Source organism: Hemicordylus capensis, chromosome 3 (genome assembly GCF_027244095.1).
Source record: "Hemicordylus capensis ecotype Gifberg chromosome 3, rHemCap1.1.pri, whole genome shotgun sequence".
Taxonomy (NCBI): Eukaryota; Metazoa; Chordata; class Lepidosauria; order Squamata; family Cordylidae; genus Hemicordylus; species Hemicordylus capensis.
Window position 1 is genome coordinate 354,432,689 of NC_069659.1, and position 23,678 is coordinate 354,456,366.

At 47.9% G+C, this 23,678-nt stretch overlaps 1 protein-coding gene across 1 annotated transcript; it reads left to right on the forward strand.

Moving 5' to 3' along the window:
- The first annotated feature begins 2,704 nt into the window (after positions 1 to 2,704).
- Positions 2,705 to 14,432, forward strand: LOC128350640 (uncharacterized). The gene is made up of 5 exons (XM_053309029.1): positions 2,705 to 2,771; positions 8,984 to 9,151; positions 10,247 to 10,324; positions 12,456 to 12,541; positions 14,271 to 14,432. Exons 1-5 carry the CDS (start codon positions 2,705 to 2,707, stop codon positions 14,343 to 14,345), a joined length of 474 nt encoding a protein of 157 aa, XP_053165004.1. The 3' UTR covers positions 14,346 to 14,432.
- The last annotated feature ends 9,246 nt before the right edge of the window (positions 14,433 to 23,678 follow it).

Here is a 23,678-nt window from a genome sequence, read left to right on the forward strand (position 1 = left end):
GTTTCTTGCAAATTCTTGGTTGTTATTTCTGCAAGTGCAGCATTGACATCTTTTAATGCCTGAGCAAGTTGTTTTCTGGCAACTGTTTTTAGAGCTGGAAGTCGAACCCTGGTGGTTGTTTGGTTCATGTGCTCAGTTATTTTTTGCTTTAGTTCTTGTTGCTTTTCTGTTAAACGGCATTCGGGTTTTTGAGGTGAAGGCAAAGGGGCGGTTGCCTGGTTTTGATTTTGAAACAGTTCAACAACGGTGGCATCCTCGATTTCCAACACCTCCTCCACCTGCGCCTGAGCAACTTCTTCAGTTGGTGGTAATTCTTCTTCCATATCTTGAGCCTGTGTTGCTCTTTGCAGTTCTTCCAGCTCAACTCCTGTGAATACTTTATTTCTTAGTATGAATCTTCTCTGATCCGCTAGCCTTTGTTCTGTTATTTCTGTATCTGGATGCTTCTCTTTCAAAATCTGGTACATTCTTTTAAAATAACCTCTTCTAGTTGCACTAGACTTGTAATAGCAGATCCTTATTTCCTTATTGGCATTTTTCGTATATTTTTTCCGGTTCAGCGATGTTTCTTCCAGTAACTTTGCTGTCTTCAGCCCTGGTTGCTCAACTGAAGATCCTGAGTCCTGTTGCCCACTTCCCACCAGATGTCCAGGGACTATAGCATCTGGCGCGGTCCTTGTTGACCCGGGCGACGACCGATCCGGTATAGATTTATTAAAGTTACGTCTCACCATATTGTTGATGGGAGAGGCACTCTTTGTCTGGCTCCTCTGGGATGATGATAATTACATTTATATCCGGCTCTTCCTCCAAGGAGCCCAGAGCAGTGTACTACATACTTGAGTTTCTCTTTCACAACAACCCTGTGAAGTAGGTTAGGCTGAGAGAGAAGTGACTGGCCCAGAGTCACCTAGCTAGTATTATAGCTGAATGGGGATTTGAACTCGGGTCTCCCCAGATTATATTAATACTAAAAGGACTAAAAATACTAGAAGGTAGTAGCTAATACACCAAAAGCATAAGGGCCTAAACACCTGAGGAATAGTAAAAGCCATAAAAGGTGGGGGGGGCATAAGAATGGATGTAATAAAACTAAAATAAATGAGAAGACAGAAATGTATAAAATCCTGAGTAATAAAACTGGAAAACAGCCAGGTAGAGGTTAAAAGGAGCAGTAAAAAGTGAGGCGCGTGAGCAACTGCAGGGCCTGCCCAGAGTCACCAAGAGTCAGATTAAGGCTGATAGGACTCACTGCCTGTCATCTGCCGACAAATGCTGATGGCAGCTTCACAGTGCCTGGCAACGCTACATCTGATGGCAGGCTTAGAGTCAGAGAGTAGCAGGGAGCTGTAGAATTGGCTCAGATGACCTGGAATACTGCCCATTGAACTGAATCATGATTCTTCTGTGCAATCCACGGCCCTCACCGGAGGAGCGCTCCCCTCCCCTCTTCCCCTCCTCCTCTTCCCTCCTATCTACCTATCTGCCCGGCAGGAGGGAAGCAGAAAGGGTGATAGCGGAGAGGAGAAAGCTGCAAGGCTCCCCAGCCCTAGCGAGGCTCTGCCCGTGGTAGGCCCTTCCTTAGGGCAGGACAACTGGTGTGATGGCCCCGGGCTCTGCGTTTGGAGGGGCTCACGCCTCCCACCCCACTCTCTGCTTGTGTGGGACATCTGGCAGCCACTCCTGGACTGCTGGCAGCCCTCATTGCCATAGAGCCAGGGGGAAGTTGTGGCCTGGCATCACGGAATGTGCACCGTGCACCGCCCTCCTTGAGTGCTGCATTGCGGGATATCTGGCAGCAGTGGGGCTTCCCCCGCCCACTGCTGATCACCAGGCCACTCACTGCTGCTCATCTGGGGGGTGCGGGTGGCTGAGCTATGCTTGAGCTCTGGTCGTGTGGTGTAAGAGCATAAGAACATAAGAAGAGCCCTGCTGGATCAGGCCCAAGGCCCATCTAGTCCAGCATCCTGTTTCACACAGTGGCCCACCAGATGTTGCTGGAAGCCACAGGCAGGAGATGAGGACATGCTCTCTCTCCTGCTGTTACTCCCCTGCAACTGGTACTCAGAGGTTTCCTGCCTCTGGGGCTGGAGGTGGCCCACAGCCCTCTGACTAGTAGCCGTTGATACACCTCTCCTCCATGAAGTTATCTAAACCCCTCTTAAAGCCATCCAGGTTGTTGGCTGTCATCACATCTTGTGGCAGAGAATTCCACAAGTTGATTATGCGTTGTGTGAAAAAGTATTTCCATTTGTTGGTCCTAGATTTCCTGGCAACCAGACACCTGAATCAAAGTAAACACCTGCCTGCCCTAAAGCTTCACTCTCCCCCGTTTGGTTATGTGAACAACCTCAATGTGATTCTTGGACAGATTTGAGCTCTTGCATTTCTCTTTGGAGAGATCCACCATTAAATGAAGGTCATCTGTACATCTTTCCAGAACACGCTTGTGTTTGATATACAGCCAGGGAAGGGTGTGTGGACTTCTCAGGTGTGTGGACTGAGAAATGTTAATCCTTATCAGGAACCAAAACCAAAACCCTGTCTTGAGCACTCCGCCCTCTGGCTGCCAGTTGAACCAGGAAACCTTGTGGTCGAAGCAAAATAAAGAAACCGAGTAGCACCATCCGTGGAACACGCAGAGCAGACTGGGCTGTTGGCCACAGACCAGAAGGGCAAGGAAACCGTGGCTGCTGCTGCCGCCATGGCTTGGCACCATCTGTCCCTGGTGCCCGTCTTCCTCCTGTGGCTCCTGAGTGCCAGGCTCAGTGGTAAGTGACTGATGCCAAACGTTACTGATTACTACATAGAAGCCGGTTGTGTGGAAGGGGATAGTGCATGGACACGGCGGGTCTCGAACGAGCTGGGCTCTCTTTAAGTTGGCTCATCAGCTTTATTTCGCAATTGCTTCAGTCATAATAGTTCTGGCTGAAAAGCAAAAACAAAAGACGTGGGAATACTTAATAATAACGATAATAAAAGGATACAAGGTTATAGAATAACCCAAACTCTATTAGAAACTAGAGAACCTGTGAGTGCCCTGTCAGAATGATTTCTTCCCACTACAGGTGGGCCTAATTATCTGCGGTTTCAGCACTTGCAGTTTCGCGTATCTGCAGTCGGGCAATATATACCCAACCTCGTTATCCACAGTATGGGCTTTGCATAGCCGCAGTTTTCGGCAGTGCAGCTCTGCCCTTAGAAGGGTGTGCTCTGCTCTTGCTGCAGGCGCTCATGGGTTGTGAATTTTGATAATGACAGTACTATATTATTTAATTTAAATTGCAATTAAAATTCACTTTAAATTAAAAATTGATTTTAATTAGCAAGTCTCATGGCTGAATGGGGATTTGAACTTGGGTCTCCCCGGTCCTAGTCCAGCACTCTAAACACTACACCACACTGGCTCTTAAATGAGGCTGAATAGTGGTAACAAAAAGCATAGTAAAAAATACACACACACGCACACACATGCACACACACACACACACACACACACAATGCAAGTCTGTTCTGGTTGCTCCAGGTCTGAACACTCACATCAATTTCGGAGAATGAATACAACTGAAGGAAGCCTGGGTGGGTGCGCAGCTGGGGGAGTCAGTCATGTGACTTGCCTCTGGGGGCCCCCCCAAGGCAGTGGGCCCCCAGACAACTGTTTCCCCTTACCCTATTAGAGTTATGCCCCTGTAACCAGCTCATTTTCCAAAGTTTCCTCTTGCCAGAGATTCATGCAATCAGAAGAGGTAAAAGTAAAGTGTGCTGTCGAGTCGATGTTAACTCCTGTCGACCACAGAGCCCTGTGGTTGTCTTTGGTAGAATACAGGAGGGATTTACCATTACCTCCTCCCATGCAGTATGAGATGATGCCTTTCAGCATCTTCCTATATTGCTGCCGCCTGATATAGGTGTTTCCCATAGTCTGGGAAACATACCAGCAGGGATTCGAACCAGCAACCTCTGGCATGGTAGTCAAGCCATTTCCCTGCTGTGCCATTAGGTAGTGCAGAAGAGACCAGGCTGAAAATGGAGGCCCCCCCAATAAATAAAATTCCTATGTGCCCTATGCCCTATCCAGATGTTATGCTGTACTTGTGCTCAGGTGTCTGTACATATGGACATGTCTTTGTGTAAATGACTCTATCTGCGTTCATTTTAAAAGTGTACCTTTATACACCTCTCTTCACATGAAGGGTACGGATAGGAAGGGTGCTACTGTGTATATGTTGCATGTAATGTCTGCTAAATATACATGCATACAGATCTGTGCATGCATACAGTGAATGCAGGTTGTACAAGTATGGAACATCATGTGTGAATAGGGTCTAGTCTTGGATAGGGTGGAGAGTTTCCAGAATAACAGAACATGCCCAGGTTACTGTACATGAGGTTTAAAGTGGTTGTCCTTGAAATGGGTCTGTGGTGAGAACGTAAAACCAAAGTTGACCAAAATGGACATCTGTTTTTCCTCTTCCGTCCATGTCCGATCCTGTGTTAGCAACATCCATCCACATGTGATGGCACAAAGAGTGTGAGAGAAGTGCCTTTTTAGCCATGTGAAAAAGGTTCTAATGTTTCCTAGTGCGCATGGGGTACTTGTGACCCAGCTATCCTCTGGGGCTTATTTGGTCACCATAAGGTAGCCCCCTGAGAAGCAGCAGCCACTGACCACTTGGTGACAGAGCAGCCCTTGCAGGAGTAAGAAAGGGGCTGCTGGGAACCAGGGTCCCAGGCAGAAGAGAAAAAGAGCCACGCTGTGGGGCTATGCGCATGCGCAGGCAAAAGCAGGCTAAGGAAGTCCAGCCCGGTTTTGCTGGCGCATGTGAACTGCTGAGAGCCACACAGCTCCTGGAGGCAGTGTGGCAGCAAACCCACTTAGGGAGCCCGCCATTTAGCCCCGGTTTGGGGCATGAGGGCACCCAGAAACTGGGCTAACCGATTGTGTGTCAGTGCCACCCAGCTTTGCATAGCACCTACACATGCGTAGCTTCCCAGCCGGCTCCAGAAGACTCCCCACAATATACTGTACACCTGCACGGTGCATTATGGGAAATTCTGGGGGCCTCCTGGCCCCCAAACCTCCATGCTGCTGGGAGCAGGTGGCAGTCATCTGGGCGCACGGTCCGCTGCCCAGCAATGAAAAAGCAGATCGTCTGCAGGGAAGGTAAGCATGTCAAGGCTTCCTCCCCTTGCCCCTTTGAGCCCTTTCTCCTGATCGTGAGAAAGGGTTCAGTGACTTGAACTCAGTGCTAGCTTATTATCTTTTGTTCCAGAAAAGAGAAGAGGTCCTGATCAGGGGACTGGCAGAAGGTTCACCCTTTGTAGTATAGAGAGGACATCAGATTTTCCAGGAGCTACAAAGGAGCAGAAGTTAAATATGGCTTTGCACAATGTATCTTTGATCATCATTTACAGTGCATACAGAGAATGAAGCTATATTTGCAATCTCACCTTTGAATGATCACTGTGTGCTGCTTACTATTTCAGAGAATCTGTAGACATACCTACAAATTAATCAATGCATTGTATTCCTCTCCAGACCTTCTTTATTGCATAAAATGAAATTAAAACATAAGAAAAATGTAAAACAAACATTTCAATGTAAACACATCAGCCTCAGTATTCCTGAGGCTGACGTGTTTACGTCAAAACGTTTGTATTACATTTTTCTTAAGTTCTAATTTCATTTTATGCAATAAAGAAGGTCTGGAGAGGAACATAGTAGCAGATCCATCATGTATATTGCATCGCCTGTATACCAGTTAATTCAGAGCATTTTTATTTTCATTTTTGGCTGCGAGTTGAGATTGCCTTCTTTCCACATTCATTTTGCAAACAACATGTGTATTTTCCCCAAATCCAACACTGATTTTCTCCTATAGCCAGCCTACCTTCTTCAGCCACTCAAAACCACAACTGAACCCAAAATACTAATTCTTTTATTTCTTCCACCCATCAGCGGGAACTTCATCTACAACTGAGATAACTGCAGAATTCACTTCCAGATATCTGCCTCCCACATTTACAGCACTGAGTAAGACAACTGGCACGTCAAAAGAAGCTCCCAGTACCTCAACAGAAGAACCCACCACCCTGACTGTCAGCACTACAGTAGAAAAGGCTAGCCCAACCATCTTAGTTTTAACTGCTCAATACAAAACCACAACTGACAGCACAAGTACAGACTCCTTTATTTCTTCCACCTCATCAGCAGAAACCTCATCTACAGCCGAGACAACTGCAGAAGTTACTTCCACACACACCCCTCCTACCATGTCAACACACACCCCTCCTACCATGTCAACACTTGAAACAACAGCTGCCAGTGGCAGTTCAGCCTTTAGCCATACAACTGGAACTGGCACTTCAGAAGTGGGTCCCAGTTCTACAGTAGAAACTACCATCACCACTGTCAGTACTAAGGTAGAAGAGGCTGTCTCAACCATTTTACCTTCTACCAATCAAGAAAAACACACAACTGAAACCACAACTACTGATGCCTCTAAGTCTTCCTCCTCATCAAGGGAAACTTCATCTACAACTGAGACAACTGCAGAAATCGCTTCCACACCACCCTCTCCCACCATGTCAACACTAGAAATAATTGCTGCCCGTGTCAGTTCAGCATTTAGCAGTACAACAGGCACTGGCACTTCAGAACTAGTTTCCACTTCTCCAGCAGAAACCACCACCACAACTGGCAGTACTACAACAGGAGAAGAGAGCCCAACCATCTTACTTACAGCTACCCAAGAAAAAACCAAAATGGACACAACAGGGTCTTCAGAAGAGGCTCCCAGTTCTACAGCAGAAACCACCACCACCACTGTCAGTACTACGGTAGAAGAGGCTAGCTCAACCATCTTAGTTTTAACCACTGAAGACAAAACCACAACTGAGAGCACAAGTACTGAGTCTTCTATGTCTTCCACCCCATCAGCACAAACCTCATCTGTGAATGAGATGACTTCAGAAGTCACTTCTGCACCTACCCCCAGCACCACGTCAACACTGGATACCACCACCACCATCACTGTCAGTACTATGGTAGAAGAGGCTAGCACAATGATCAAACCTTCAGCCACTCAATACAAAATCACAACTGACAGCAGAAGTACTGAACCCTTTATTTCTTCCACCTCATCAGCTGAGATTTCATCCACAACTGAGACAACTGCAGAAGTCACTTCAGCACCTCCTCCTTGGAGCACATCACCACTTGGAACGAGAGCCACCAGCGGCACTTTAGCATTCAGAGGTACAACTGGCACTAGCAGGTCAGAAGTGGCTCCCAGCACCACCGTGGAAAGCTTGAGCAGCAGGACTGATTCCTCTACATCTTCCCCCTTATCAGCTTTAATTTCATTTCTGACCATAACCACTGAAGAAATCAGTTCCACACCTCTCTCTCCCATCATGTCAACACTTGAAACAACAGCTGTCACTGGCAGTTCAGCCTTTAGCTGCACAACTGGAACTGGCACTTCAGAAGAGGCTCCCAGTTCTACAGTAGAAACCACCACCACCACCGTCAGTACTACGGTAGAAGAGGCTAGCCCATCCATCATACCTTCAACCACTCAAGACAAAACCACAACTGAAAGCACTAGCACTGATTCTTCTCCCACCCCATCAACACAAACCTCATCTGTGAATGAGATGACTTCAGAAGTCACTTCCACACCTACACCTAGCACCACGTCAACACTGGAAACCACCACCACCATCACTGTAGGTACTACGGTGGAAGAGGCTAGCACAACTATCACACCTTCAGCCACTCAGTACAAAACCACAACTCACAGCAGAAGTACTGAACCCTTTATTTCTTCCACCTCAACAGCTGAGACTTTATCCACAACCGAGACAACTGCAGAAGTCACGTCAGCACCTCCTCCTTTGAGCACGTCACCACTTGGAACGAGAGCTACCACTGGCACTTTACTATATAGAAGTACAACTGACACTAGCAGGTCAGAAGTGGCTCCCAGCACCATCGTGGAAAGTACGAGCAGCAGGACTGATTCCTCTACGTCTTCCCGCTCATCAGCTTTAATTTCATCTCTGACCGAGACTGAAGAAATCAGTTCCACACCTCCCTCTCCCATTGTGTCAACACTTGAAACAGCAGCTGCCACTGGCAGTTCAGCATTTAGCCGTACAACCGGAACTGACACGTTAGAAGTGGCTCTCAGTTCTACAGCAGAAACCACCACCACCACTGTCAGTACTACGGTAGAAGAGGCTAGCCCATCCATCATACCTTCAACCACTCAAGACAAAACCACAACTGAAAGCACAAATACTGATTCTTCCACCACCCCATCAGCACAAACCTCATCTGTGAATGAGATGACTTCAGAAGTCACTTCTGCACCTACCCCTAGCACCACGTCAACACTGGAAACTACCACCTCCATCACTGTCAGTACTACGGTAGAAGAGACTAGCACAACCATCGCACCTTCAGCCACTCAATACAAAACCACAACTCACAGCAGAAGTACTGAACCCTTTATTTCTTCCACCTCATCAGCTGAGACTTCATCTACAACCAAGACAACTGTAGAAGTCACTTCAGCACCTCCGCCTTGGAGAACATCACCACTTGGAACGAGAGACACCACTGGCACTTTAGCATTCAGAAGTACAACTGGCACTAGGACTCCAGAAATGGCTCCCAGCACCACCGTGGAAAGCACGAGCAGCAGGACCACAGCAGAAGTGTCTAGCCCACCCATCTTACCTTCATCCACTCAAGGTATAACCACAGCTGAAACCACAACAGGTGTCTTTTCTTCACAAGCAGAGACATCCCGACCTGACCCTGTTGCTGCTACTTCTCCTGTAACCACAACCAAAAGCAGTGGAAGTAGCAGCAGTCCTGCAAGAGGAGATCGCATCCCTTCCATAGCATCATCATCTGGGATCAGCACCACTACCGGAGTCACTTCAACACCGTTTCCTTCCACCACCCCATCAGGTCAAAGCACAACCAAAGCCACAACCAGCCTCTGGCCGACAACAACAGCAAAGGGAAGCTCAGCATCTGCAGTACTTATAACAACAACAACAGTCACAAGTCCAGCTGTCCCCACCACATCCCCACCAAGTTCCACTTCACTTATTAAGGACTCAACTACAGCAGCAGGTAAGCATGTCATGTTTTGTGCCAGTCTGAACAGCGGGAGATTCAAATCTTCCCAAGGACACATTCACAGCCAGGCTGCCAAGTTGAAATACAGCCATTGATAGGTTTAGGTACACACTGGCATGGCTGAAACCAGTGTTTTCCTCTTTTGCATACTGATGTTCATCAGGGTTATCTCATTAGATGTACATCCGCACTAAGCCCAGTCAATTGCCAGGGGGATGCTATCTTCACATATGGGATGGGACCAAGGGACCCTTGTTTTCTGGGATTTCCATGCATACTCCTGTGTTAAATTTATTTTAAAATCGGAGGAGATGTGTGCTCTAACACTGGAGAGCAGACGTTTACAGCCTATACAGTGAGCCGGGTCTCACGATCAATGAGACCCGGTTTAGAACGGTGAGCGGGGAGGGAGCCCTGGGCGGCAGAATCGGCCACCCACACGATTGCCGGCTCCATGATGGAGCCAGCGGGGGCTGAGGAGCTCGGGGGCCATGCAGCCCCTGGAAGCTCCAGTATGCCCTGTACAAGTGCGCAGGGCATACTGGGGAGACCCCCGGAGTCGGGAGGCGGCTTTTCGCCTCCCCTCCGGGAGTCTACTCTTGAGTAGCCGTGGCACAGAGCCGTGCTGCAGCTACTCACAATCGGGAAGCCCGGGTTTGCGGAGCACTCGCTTCGCAAACCCGGGCTTCTGGGAGGGCTACTAAAGCGGGCTAGCCACTCGTAAGCCACCGGGCTCACCTGCGAGCCTGGTGGTTTACACAATCAGGCAAAATCGGTCTAGGATCCCCTAGCCCAATTTTGCCTGATTGTGAGAATAGCCCCAGTATATTTTTACAAGCACTATTTAAAGGTCACAAAATGGCACAGTAAGGAGTAGATCTAGTCCACATGACAGCAAGAGTTCTTAAACTTAGGTCCCAAGATATGGCTGGACTACAACTCCCATCATGGCTGAAGGCCATTGTGGCAGGGGATGATGGGGTTGGGGACTGCCTACACTACAGGCAATGCTAACGGTGATGGCCGTCTCAACAACGACAGAGCTGACTTATCCTCTTCTCCCGCATGCTTTTTCAATGGGTCCGGAAGAAATCAGAAACACAACAGTTGTACTGCCACAGGAAACCCCTTCTCCCACCTGTCCTCCTGCTGCTGCTGCTGATACAGGTAAGTTGCAGTTTGGGGTTCCTTCCCTGTGAAGGAAGGCTGAAGCATTTGGAAAATCAGAAAAAGGCAACTAAAGGGAGGTCATGACTGAGGTTTGCAAAGTTATGCATGATGTGGAGAGAGTAAGGAGAGGTTTCCTCAATTGCCCCTCCCCACAAATTAACTCCTTGAATTTGCTGTCACAAGTTGTGACCTCAATGTTCAGGAGCAGCATCCCTGTGACTGCTGATTGCTGAGAGGCAATGAAGTTCTGTTGCCTTCCCGTCCCCCTGCGGGTTCTCCAGAAACTCTTGGCAGGCTGCTGTTGAAATCTGGGCTAGATGGAACCCTAGACAGCCAGTGGGCCACCTCTCGCATCCTTGGATGCCTCCCCAAGAACACTCTCTGAAGCCCGGCCCCCAGCTGCCCACGGTTACAGCATTTGACAGAATGTAGTGATGGCCCCCAGCCTGGATGGCTTTAAAAGGGGCCTGGACAAATTCATGGAGGACAGGTCTCTCAGTGGCTACTAGTCCTGATGGCTTAGGCCACTTAAAGCCTCCTCCAGCCTCAGAGAGGCAAGATACCTCTCAATACCAGTTGCAGGGGAGCAACAGCAGGAGAGAGGGCATGCCCTCTTCTCTTGCCTATGGGTTTCCCAGAGGCGTGTGGTGGGCTATTGTGTGAAGCAGGATGCTGGACTGGATGGGCCTTCTTGGGCCTGATCCAGCAGGGCCGTTCTTATGCTGTGCAAAGGAGACAGAGCATAAGTCCAACAGCATCTGGGGACCCAAACCTAGGGACCCCTGCAACAGATAAAGGGCTCTGCCAAACACACAAGAGTAGGAATCTCTTCTGCAGCCATCAGGTACAGATTCCATAAATATATGAAGTAAGAATATGAAATGAAGGGGTCTGCCTGAACGTGGTGGACCTTGCCCTACAGAATCTGAGATGTTTTGAGGCTTCCTGTAACTATGGAGCGATAAAAGAAAACCATATGATACATTCTCAGGGGCATGGTCCCACATTTTTCACTTGTTTGGGGGCAAAATGTAACTAGGAAGAAGCCCACAGATAGTTTGTTGCACAAGGGCCCACAGAGGCCAGCAGCCAAATTTGAGTACATTTTAATCACAGTTTGAACAATGCTCCCAGGGGCTATTTTCAGAGTTGCATCCCCCATGTACAGCCCTGCTGGACCAGGCCCAAGGCCCGTCCAGTCTAACATTCTGTTTCCTACACTGGCCCACCAGATGCCTCTGGGAAGCCCTCAGGCAAGAGATGAAGGCATGCCTCTTCTCCTGCTGTTGCTCCCCTGTGTTTATGCAGGGCTGGGACAGCCTACCAGGGGAGTGAGGCCGGTGTGGCACACCCTCACTCTTGCACACCCAATGGGACACCACTGGGACAGTTTGCCTAAAGCAGCCTGTAGTGTCTTTCCAAAGTAGCTTCGGGGGACGAGGCAGGGAGGTAGTTGCCCATTTCCTCAAAAATCCATGATAATTTCTCGTCCCCTCCCCAATTACAGGAACCCCCCCCTTTTTTTTCTCTGCTTGAGGATTTGATTTAGAAAATAGGAAGGCCACTAAGGCAAATTGCCTTTGACCATTGTGATTGGGAATGATGACAGTGGTAATGCAACAACATCTGGGTACCCAAGTTAGTCCAGCAACATCTGGGGACCCAGATTAGTCTGACATCTGACATCTGGGGACCCCCTGATCTATTTATTGCATGAGGTCTTTGACGCAATTGAAAACTGTGTTCTACCCAGGTTGGGGAGCTGTGTGAGCTCCCAATTTTCAGTTGTGTGGAAGCAAGGTAGGAGGAAAACCTGGGTAGAAGTGATTGTGTGGAAGCAAGGGAGGAGGAAAACCTGGGTAGCTTTTCCTCCTACCATGCTTCCACACAATCACCTCTGCCCAGGTTTTTATTTTACCTTGCTTCCACACAACCAAAAATTGGGAGCACACACAGCTCCCATACCCGGGGAGAACAGTTTTCGATTGTGTGAATGACCTCCATGTCTTGTGAATGGCAAGTTTTATATCCACAGAAACAACATCATCATCTTGGAAAGGCCATGCATTACTTATGAAGGGATGCAAATGATTAATAAACATCATGAGGTTTATTTTTCTATTTTCAGGGAGGATCCATTTAATCTTGTCAATGGGCCTGACCACTTCCCTTAATGTCACAGATCGTACACTCAGAGATATGGTTTTGGAGAAGGTGAGACTTCATTATTATAATTATTTGAAATTAGACAGGGGATGGTAGAATGTCTTCTTTTATAACACATTGCCAGGAGGGGGAGGCTGAACTCTTGCCCATGAAATGTTTGGGTTACCCCCATTGCAAATTCACCCCATTTCAGTTGCTAGCATCCCAGTAAACCTATGGGGAAGCTAGAATCTGAACTGGTATTTAAAGGGAGGAAGTGAACATTGCAAGGCAGCTGGGAGGAGAAACAATAGTTTCCAAGGCAACAGAGAAACTGTACAAAAGAGACAATCCGAAGTTAATGGACCAGTGGTCTGACTCAGTATACAGCAGCTTCATATACAGTAGGGATGTTCACAAAACGGATTTTGCGTTCTGTTTCAAGCTCAAAATGAAACAAAAATAGCCAAAACATTTTGTCGAAAACAGCAGTCGAGCTGGCTGTTTGGACAAAACAAATTCAAAAAATTCCAAGTGTTTCAGCTATAGGGAACAATGGGAAAACTTGAAACACCCCATTGTTCCTCATGGGTAGCTCTTAGGGACACCAAAGTGGGTTGTGTGGTAGGGCATGATGGGTACTAACTACTACCCAGTTCTCAAAAGAAATGGACAAGTGGGTGATTTTAAACAAAATTATAAACTTCCCCCAATCCCCATAGGTTCCTTTGCGGGTTTCGGGGAAAGGTTAGGAAGCAGGGGCATAACTATAATAGGGCAAGGGGAGACAGTTGTCTGGGGGCCCACTGCCTGTGGGGGGGGCAGAGGCAAGTCACATGACTGACTCCCCCAGTTGCACACCCGCCCGGGCTTCCTTCAGTTGTATTCATCCTCCGAAATTGACGTGAGTGTTAAGACCTGGAGTTACCAGAACAGCATGTCTTTCTCTGGTACCATGCTTTTTGTTACCACTATTCAACCTCATTTAAGATTTCTTGATTTCATGAGCTGAGCTTCAGTGAGGGGGGGCATTTTAAAATCTTGCCTCTGGGCCCACACCAACCTTGCTATGCCCCTGTTAGGAATGGAATTATTTAATATTTACTGGACAATATCCAGACTAGTCAGACATGACTAAGGACCAATGATATCAATCAGACAAGTTTTAATTTCAATGGAACTTAGTCACGACTAACTTAGTTTGGATGTTGACCACTATTTACTTATTTAAAATATTTCAGGACAGCTTTTCTGAAAACACATTTACGCAAAGTGGTTTACATTAAAATGAAACAAGAAAATGCAATTTATAAGAAAAAGAAAGCAACATTTCCCCTCCTCAGGTGCGATTATGTTCTCTGAAGAACTTCACCCTAATCTGAGTTCAGCAGCAGCAGCTCAAGATACCTGTGGGTCTGAGGCTGGGGGCAAAATCCCACCCCCTTGCACACACACCCCTCCTCTTTCCTCCCCCCTAAAGTGGGAGTGGGGAGCAGGGGGCTGCTGCCTTGCTCACCCTTGAATAATCTGCAGCCCCCCGCCTCTTTTCGTGGAAGGGCTGCCCAGCCTGGTTGAGTGGCCAATAGGAAGGCTGGCCTTGCTCTATGGGCTTGACTTGGTTCAGATCAGTCTGAAAATTACTTGCTTGTGATATTTCGAGTTCAGGCAGTTGCAGGGTAGGAGCTGACACCCTGGGCAAGAGGTGAGGCACGAAAGAAATGCTGAGAATATGGACACATCACATCCTCTTCCCACTTCTAAGCGACGACGTTCCTGTGTTTTGCTTTCTTCCCTTCAGCTCCATCAAGAATTGTACACGAAGTTCCCTTGTGCCAGATTCAGTATGAAATGGCTAGGAGAGCAAAGACGTTGAAAGCAACGCCCTCCAAGAGTGACCAGACTGGCCTGGAGTCCCCAGGAATGGGCATGAATCTGCAGGTGACTCTTGAGGGCCATGCTCAGCTGTAACGGCTTGATGTGGGGAAAGAATTGGGGACATGTTGGGGGGGGGAATCTTCAGAAACCACTTCTGAGCTGCTCTATAGGGCAGAGTGAGGCCCATTTCAATCTGTTGTGGCAATTCCTCTTTGGCAACTGTGCATTGTTTTGGATGTATTGTAATCCGGTCCTTTGACTTGATGCTTCCTTCATGTGCTGCAAGACTTCCCTAGTCCTGGGTCTCCAGTTGTTGCTGGGCTACAACTCCCACCATTCCCAACTACAACGGCCCTTTTGAAACCCAAATCCCATGGCAGGGATTTGGCAGGCAAGAAGGACAAGGAGAACCCAGCCCTGCCACACTCTCCGTTCAGAAGAGATGATCCTTAGAATTCTGACTTGTATCGGGGACTCTGTGCACGTAGCCCCAGCTGCTGGTTGGAAGAGAGGAGCTGAGAGCACACAGCACCTGTTTATGGAAGCACTGATCATCTCTGTCTGTGGCAATAAGGATGCTAGATGGAGGGAATACTCTGCCTAATGGCCCAGTGGAGTCAACCTTCTTTCAGCTTCCCGAGTTCCAGTTAACGCGTACAACAGCACTGGGATATTTGACAAGCGCTTACTTCTTTACATTCTATTTAATTTTAAATATTATCAACACTGGTACATTAAACAACGTGGGATGGTTTTGTTATTAAACATGAGACTACTTGCATTTCGGTTTGTGCTCTTCTGCCTCGGCTTGCGCTGCTGCCTCCATCACCACAACATCTCTAGCTATGGGCCGGATTAAGAGCAAAGCAGAGCCCTGTTCGCCACCTAATGGCGCAGCGGGGAAGTGACTTGCCTAGGGAGCAAGAGGTTGCCAGTTCGAATCCCCGCTGGTCTGTTTCCCAGACTATGGGAAAGTTCTATATCGGGCAGCAGCGGTAGAGGAAGATGCTGACAGGCATCATCTCATGCTGCGTGGGGGATGGCCATGGGAGACCCGTCCTGTATTCTGCCAAAGGCAACCACAGGGCTCTGTGGGCGCCAGGAGTCAACACCGACTCGAGGGCACAACTTCACTTTACTTTAGAGCCCTGTTCAGGCGTTGAAGCTGTTCTTGTGCTCAGTAAAACAGGGCTAAGGAAGCCAAGCCGGGGTTTGCCTGTGCATGAGGACTGCTGGGAGCGGAGCAGCGGCAGGCCCATAGCTAGCTGGTGGCGTGGTGGGTCACACCAAAAAATGCTCTTCCCTCCCCAGCCTCACACACTGACTGTTTTCACTGAATATTTCATAACCTGCCTCCTGTGACTTCTGCAATCCCCCCCCCCCCCCGCAAATTTTCTGAGGCTGGATACAGGCCTGTGCAGTGGCAAACCCACCAAAAGGCCTTGCCTGTTAGCCAGTAGGGGTGTGCAATTTGGGTTTTTGGTGATTCGGTTTGGGACCTGAACCGAATCACCCCCATTCTGTTCTGTGCCCGAATATGGGCTTCCCGAATCACCCCTGATTCGGTTCGGATTCGGATTAAATCAGAATCTGAATCCGAATCGATTCGAGTAGGAAAAATGGGTCCCAGGGGCAAAATAGTAGGATAGGGTGGTAGTGCCCAATGGGTGGAGGCTACCACCCAAGTTTCAGGGGAATTGGGCAAAGGGCTAATTTTGGGGGAATTTTTGAAGTTTTAGTTCTTTGGGGCTGATTGGGGGCATAGCGTGGGATCTGGGCAAAAATAGTGGGGTGGGGTGGTAGTGCCTAATGGTTGGAGGCTACCACCCCAATTTCAGAGTGATTGGGCAGAGGGCTGATTTTTGGGGAATTGTTGAAGTTTACGCTTCTTTAAGGTTTTTCTCCATAAAGAAGCATTGAGGTGTCAGCAAATGTATAGCTTCACGTGGGGGGCAAAGGGGTGGCCTACAGCAGTGTGGGGTTGGTGGTTGTGCCAGGTAGGGGCAAGGAAGCTACCTGAATTTTTTCAAAGGATTTGGGCAGAGGGCTGATTTTTGGTAAATTGTTGAAGATTACGCGTCTTTAAGCTTTTTCCTCATAGGGTATACATGGAGCTTTCAGCAGCCCCATAAGTGCACTTGTGGGGTGCTGGGGTGGCCCAGAGCGAGTGGTGGTGTAGTGCACATAGGGTGCCAACCACCCCCATGGGTTTCTAACCCATGGGGTACAGGGTTCTGTTGTTTCTGAGGTATTCTGAGTGTGGATTCTATGATAGCAAATGATATTTTCAATGAAACATCATGAATCCACTCTAATTTTTCGGACACGAATCAGGGGTGATTCGGCTTGGGCCCGAAAAATATCGGGGGGCATCGGGGGTGATTCGGTTCGGCCCCGAATCACCCGAAATTGCTCGTTTCAGGCACAGATCGATCTGTGTCCGAAACGTTTTGCACATCCCTATTAGCCAGGGTTGAGGGTGCGAGGGTGCCCTTAGCGCAGGCTAAATGGCTGCGTGTTGGTGCAACGCGGCTAGTCCAAGAGCGGTTTGCACAGCGTCCTTTCCAAAGAACCAGTTAGCTGTTTAGTGAGCTGTTAGCCCTTTTGGAAGGGTTTTGCACGCCCTTTGGGAAGTGGAGGGGAAGTGATTGTGTGGGAGGTGGACGCAGAGTCCGATGGCATTTCCTCCTACCTTGGTAATATCCTAGGTAATATGACCAAGCTTGGGAGCCTGCACAGCTCCCAGAGGCAGGTAGGACGCTTGTCCTGCCACTTAATCGTCATGAGAACAAGCCCGCTCTGTGGCCAGAGGCGAGGGACAACCCCATGGTAGAGTCCCCACAGGACCTTTTCAATCAGCAACCATGTGGCAAATTATTAGAGGAATAACTATGCAGAGAGGAAGTAGGAAGGGAAAAATACGACAAACCCCTCAATGAATGTGAATGGTTCTCAAGACCAGGCATGCGATTGTCTTTGAGAAGGAGGCATGAAGAACCGGCTGCTTGGCAAGTCTGCTTTCTTTCTCCGTCCACTCAGGCAAGGCGGGGCCACCCATCCCGGGAATGAGGAAGAAGGCGCCTGGAGGAAGCAAGCTCTCTCAAAGCAAGCTCCTCCAGGGAGGGGAAACCCCGTCGTGGGGCTCGCTCGAACACAGTGTGATAACCAGGGTGTGTGTCTGTAAGTGTGGGGACTGGCACCTACAGGGGGAGGCTGAGCGCCAGCTGCCACCATGCCAGGGTGAAAGTCCTCCCCATCTCCAGGATCCTTAGAAAGACTCTGCTGTGGAAAACCAGTTTCAGTTCTGAGCTAAAGGGTTTCAGGTGTGCGCCCAGCTGGAGGTAGCTTTTAAGTTGTGATACATGATGGCCATCTGTGTGTTTCATTCTCCTCCTGCCCACCAATCCTGCATATACTCTCCTGTTTAGAAGTCTATAAGGCAGAGGAGAGGTCTGCACAAATGCACAGATTTTTGGGGGGACTGTGAAACCTTCTCTGTGTCCATTCACATTTCACCCTCCCTCACGGACATAAACACCTTTATGCTACCCAGTCTATTACCTGACTGTTGATACGGCTGCCTCCTCCCTTCTCTGCAGTAATTCATACCAACAGCCCCATCTGTCCCTAGGCCTTCTGCACTGGGAGTGGTTCCTTAAACTTCCCAGAAGCTGCAGTGTTCATGAGCATTCCATGACCTCTCAGCATTGGAGCCAATGGCTAGGGAGGACTCATCCCAAATAACTGATGCTAGAGCCTCACAGCCAAAGCTATAGAGGTTTCAAACAATGCAGCCTGTGTTTGCCTGAGATTGTTTTCTCCTTTTGTTAAAGTCATACCTCAGTGGTAGAACATGGAGCTGTTCTCACAATTAGCGAGAAGAGCTTGTGGGCGGGCTCCGGGGAAGTCGGGTTTAACCTACCTTCCCCACAGACGATCTCCTCTTTGTCCCTGGGCGAGTCGGATTACCCGCCCAGATGAGCAGCAGCTCCTGCTACAGCTCCCGGAGTTAGGAACATAGGAAGCTGCCATATACTGAGTCAGACCATTGGTCCATCTAGCTCAATATTATTTACACAGACTGGCAGCGGCTTCTCCAAGGTTGCAAGCAGGAATCTCTCTCAGCCCTTTCTTGGAGATGCTGCCAGGGAGGGAACTTGGACCCTTCTGCTCTTCCCAGAGCGGCTCCGTCCCCTGAGGGGAATATCTTAAGTGCTCACACATCAAGTCTCCCATTCATATGCAACCAGGGCAGACCCTGCTTAGCTAAGGGGACAAGTCATGTTTGCGACCACAAGACCAGCTCTTGCCTCCTAATGATTCCTGCTCTCATAATGCACAATGCATTATGGGCATCCCCCCTCCTGTCCCTGGGCTGCCCAGAGTGCGTCAGCCGCGGCTGCAAGCAACCATGGCTGACACACATTCCAAAAAATGAAGTTGAGGGAGTGCTCGCATCCGTAACCTCATTTAAGAGGGAGGCTTCACAGGCGGGTTTGCCATCATGTAACCGCTGGATCAGGCCGGATCCAGGCTGTTCACACAAGGGCCAATCCAGGCGGTTCTCCCTTAGCCTGGTTTTGCATGCTTATGTGAATAGCCTCCATCTGTTTTAGTGCCTGAAACACCCTCTGTGCCAAACCCTGGAGAGTTACTGCCAGTGGACAATGCTGAGCTAGAAGGACCAAGGGTCTGACTCCACTCAAGGCATCTCCCTCTCAACACTGAGCAACCACAGCTGCTCTCCCCCTGCCCCACATGCACGGAATTAAGAAAATGGCTCACATGTCACATGATGTGGCTTTAGAAAGGCAGATTTGAGCTCTCCTGTTTCTCTTTTGAGAGAGCCACTATTCAATGAGAACAATCTTTACAGTTTTTCAGAGCATGCTTGAGCTAGGACCTTGCTGTGTTTGATAGGCACAACCAAGAAATCTTGGTCGTTAACAAGATTAAAAAAACACCCATCTTGAGCACTCAACCCTCCAACTATCAGTCGGAAGCTGTGGGGTCGAAGCAAAATAAAGAAACCGAGTAGCACCATCCGTGGGACACGCAGAGCAGACTGGGCTGTTGGCCACAGACCAGAAGGGCAAGGAAACCGTGGCTGCTGCTGCCGCCATGGCTTGGCACCATCTGTCCCTGGTGCCCATCTTCTTCCTGTGGCTCCTGAGTGCCAGGCTCAGTGGTAAGTGACGGATGCCAAACGTTACTGATTACTACATAGAAGCCAGTTGTGTGGAAGAGGATAGTGCATGGACATGACGGGTCTTGAACTAGCTGGGCTCTCTTTAAGTTGGCTCATCGGCTTTATTTCGCAATTGCTTCCGTCATAATAGTTCTGGCTGAAAAGCAAAAACAAAAGATGTGGGAATACTTTAAAATCATAATGAAATGCTACAAAGATATAGAATAACTCAAATTCTCTTTAAAAACTAGAGAACCTGTGAATGCACTGCAGTAATTCTTCCCACATACAGGAAGATGGCTGTGCTGCCTCAACAGCATCACGGGTTTACTACACATGCAAGTAGCAAGGCAGGTTAATATTGTTAGATTTCCTTTTGGTGTGTGTAACTCGAGAAGAACGACTTGGTCTGTGTTATTAGATGAACTAGAAGCCATGTTGATCATGTAGGCAGAGAACAGCTAGTACAGCCACCCTGTGAAGTAGGCTAGGCTGAGAGAGAAGTTTGATGTTTTTAATTGTTAATTATTGTTTTATGTTTTATAATTTTTGTTTTAATGATTAATTGATTTTAATGGTGTTTTAATGTAAACCGCCCTGAGCCTTTTGGAAGGGCGGTATAAAAGTTTTAATAATAATAATAAATAATAAGTGACTGGCCCAGAGTCACCCAGCAAGTCTCATGGCTGAATGGGGATTTGAACTGGGGTCTCCCTGGTCCTAGTCAGCACTCTAACCACTACACCACGCTGGCTCTCTTTTGCCTTTGCCTTTCGCCTTCTCCTTGCTGAGCCTAGTGGCAGTGCAGGAAATGCCCTCTTTGGGAAAGAGAGAAAGAGACCTTTAATCCTCACCTGAACCTGTTACCTGACTGAAAACAATGGTCTTTTTACCTAATGGGTTTAATGTGCAAGCATCATCAATCTAAATGATCTCACCAACCAACTCTGAAGAAACCGCATCTATTATATATGAGTTATCTGCATGTTAGACAATAAAAATAATTTAACCTTCTTGGATATTATCTCATTTGTGTAATACTTCATGAAATCATCCGATGTTCAGAACAATTCCCTTTTTGGAACGTGTGCACCCCTGTGATGCCAAGCAAGTTGAGCTCACCAAGCATGTCCTCCATCATTGCTTATTTTATAGGGATGTGCACAGAACCGGGCAGGGGGAGTTCGAAGGCAGGGGGTTGACTTTAGGGGGAGGGTGCACGTACCCCTCCCTCCGCTTTCCCCCTACTGGCACTCCATTGCAAACTGGTCCGGCAGGATGGCAAAATACTGCCCTGTCTGCTCCTCGGACTGGAAGTAAGCGGAAGTACCCGGCAGGCATGCACACGCCATGCTCGCTCATGTGCACATGCAGTTCACAGCACACAATTTGGGTTTTTCACTGCATGTTAAGAGTGTAGCCCGATTTATATCTGGGGTAAAAAAATCCACATTTTGTGTAAGGTGTTTTTTGGGACAACTCTGAGTTCGCAGTAAAGCTTCCCAGTAAACCTGCGGCAAAGCCTGCTGTGTGAAAATGCATGGTTCTGAATGCACATGGTGTGAATACAATGCCTTGCTATTGCCACCCAGAACAAAACTCATTCCGCAAAGAGATGAAAAAAATTAGAGGGACCACTGGTGCGGGTGGCCCTGTTCCTTCCTCTTCATGTGTGCAGGTAGAGAAGGAGCACGTGTGTGTGTGTGTGTGCGCGCATGTGCAGAGATGCACCTATGCAATTTTGGAGCCTGGACCTAAAGGTCTTTGGAGGCTCCCTACCACGGCTGGAGCCCCCCACCCAAGTTAAGCATCATCCCCCTACACACACACACACACACACACACACACACACACACACACACACTGTGACACACACAATATTTTTAACACATGGGTTCTTGAGGACACAAACGGCACCTGAATTCACAAGAATGTAAGAATTTAAAACAGGTATATTTATGCAAATATGCATTAGTAGAAACATTTCAACACGCAACTTAACTTATTCCCATCACACACATTTCTTTCCCTATTCCCCCCCCCTCTCTAAAGCAGAGGTCACACCTGGCTGCCTGGGTGTGGAGGCCCTGGACTTGGGTCCGGAAGTCCAGGGGTAAGAGCGCCTCTGTGTATGTGTTGTGGATGGCATGCATTTAAAAAATGTTTCTATTTTTTAAAAGCTTCAAAAAAGTCTGACTTAAAAAATAATAATATGCCTTGAGTCTTGCAGTTTTTTTAAAAGTGGTTTTTAAAGTGAGTTTTTTTTTAAGTTGGGGAGTGTGTTCCAACTTTTAAAAATAAAATTCCATTCGATCTTGCACACAGCTGCCATCTGCTGGCAGATGACAGCTTTGTGCAAGGTCAACAGGGAAATTAAAAAAACAGCAAAAAAGTTGGAATACACTCCCCCCATCTTAAAAATTCACTAAAAATCAACAGATAGATCAAATTCAATACATAGAGTTCTGCCATCCTGTACTACAACTGTGCCCAGTTTCAGAGCTCTATGATCAGTCATTCCCCACTTATGAGTTTACTGTTATTTGTTTTTTTAAATATATCACTCTCCCTAAAATGGCTCAGGTTGGTTTACATTAAAATAAAAAATACAAATAAAAAAACTTAAAATCAAGCAACATTTAGGCCAGATTAAAATTCATTAAAATTAAGAACTAGATATCATTAAAAACCAGTCTGAAGAGATGGGTCTTTAAGACCCTCCTGGGTGCTTTCCAGTTAGCCGCTCAATAGCGGCAATTCTTCCGTTGAGGCAAATCACATTCAAAATGTAAATAGCAAAGCGCCCAGCAGGGGGAGCAGTCTCGCAAAAACTGACAACTTGGGGAAAAAAGCAACCTTTTAATGCCAGACATACAATGTTTTATCAATAAACTGCAGCAATTAAATCCAAAACAAAGCATCAGAAATGTGAACGGCACCTTGCTGTCAGTGTAGGGACTGTGGTGCCACAACACAGGAAGCGTGAAAGCACACTTCAGAGATACGCCATGATCCCATTGCAGGGTCTAATCTGGAAAGTGTCCTGAAGGCCTCCAAGGAAGATAATGCTCTTATATCCATGGGGAGCATGTTCCAAAACCTAGGGGCAACAACTGAGAATGCCCGATCCCAGGTCATCACTAGATGAGCTGTTGGCACCCGAAGACGGACCCCTCCTGATGATCGTAATGTGTGGTGGGGATCTTGTAGAGAAAGACATTATTTCAGGTAACCCGGAACTCAGCCATTCAGGGCTTTAAAGGTAATAATCAGCACTTTGTACTTTGCCCATAAACTTAGCGGCAGACAGGCATAAATGTGGTCTCTCCGGGAAACCCCAGAGACCAATCCAGCTACTGGATTTTGGACTAACTGAAGTTTCTGAACTATGCACAAAGACAGCCCTACGTGAAATGCATTGCAGTAATCTAACCTTTAGGTTATCGGCTGGTGCACCACTGTTTTCAGGTCATTTTCCTCAAGGAATGGCTGATGCTGTCAAAACAGTTGCAGCTGGTAAAAAGCACTCCTGGCCACAGCCTCACCCTGGGACACCAGGGTGAGACATGGATCTAAGAGCACTTCCAAGCTATGAACCTGTTTTTTTTCTGGGGGAGTCAAACTCCATCCAGAACAGGAGGTTTCTATCCCATCTTGCAGATTATGACCTCCAACAATGAGCACCTCTGTTTTGCTTGGATTCAGCCTCAGTTTATTATCCCTCATCCAGCCCGTTATTGCCTATAGGTAGGCATTTAAGCAGCTAATGCCATTTCCTGATATTGATGATAAGGAGAACTAGATTTGGGTGTCATCAGCATGACACCAAATCCTCTGATAACCTCTCTGAGCACTTGCCCCGCCTCCTTATCTCCATGCTCCTCAAGCTGTTGCCCGGCAACAGATATGCTCTCCTTACCTGTGCACTTCTGCTGCAGTTGGGGTAGATAAACAAAGTTCCCCTCCAAGCTATCTAACAGAAAATATGAGGGCCACATTTGATAGAGAAAACAGGAGGGCAAATGCTCCTGGCAAATGGCTTTTGACCATTGTGATGGGGGATGATGGCAGTAGTCCCACAAGATCTGGGGACCCTCTGATTTATTGCACGTTTTGTGAATGTAATTTTTATAGCCACAGAAA

Excerpts from the sequence above, each read along its gene's own strand:
- LOC128350640 (XM_053309029.1), top strand. The coding sequence starts at position 2,705 with ATGGCTTGGCACCATCTGTCCCTGGTGCCCGTCTTCCTCCTGTGGCTC. Across the intron at positions 9,152-10,246 it reads GGACTCAACTACAGCAGCAG|AAATCAGAAACACAACAGTT; the intron begins GTAAGCATGTCA and ends TGGGTCCGGAAG. Across the intron at positions 12,542-14,270 it reads GAGATATGGTTTTGGAGAAG|CTCCATCAAGAATTGTACAC; the intron begins GTGAGACTTCAT and ends TCTTCCCTTCAG.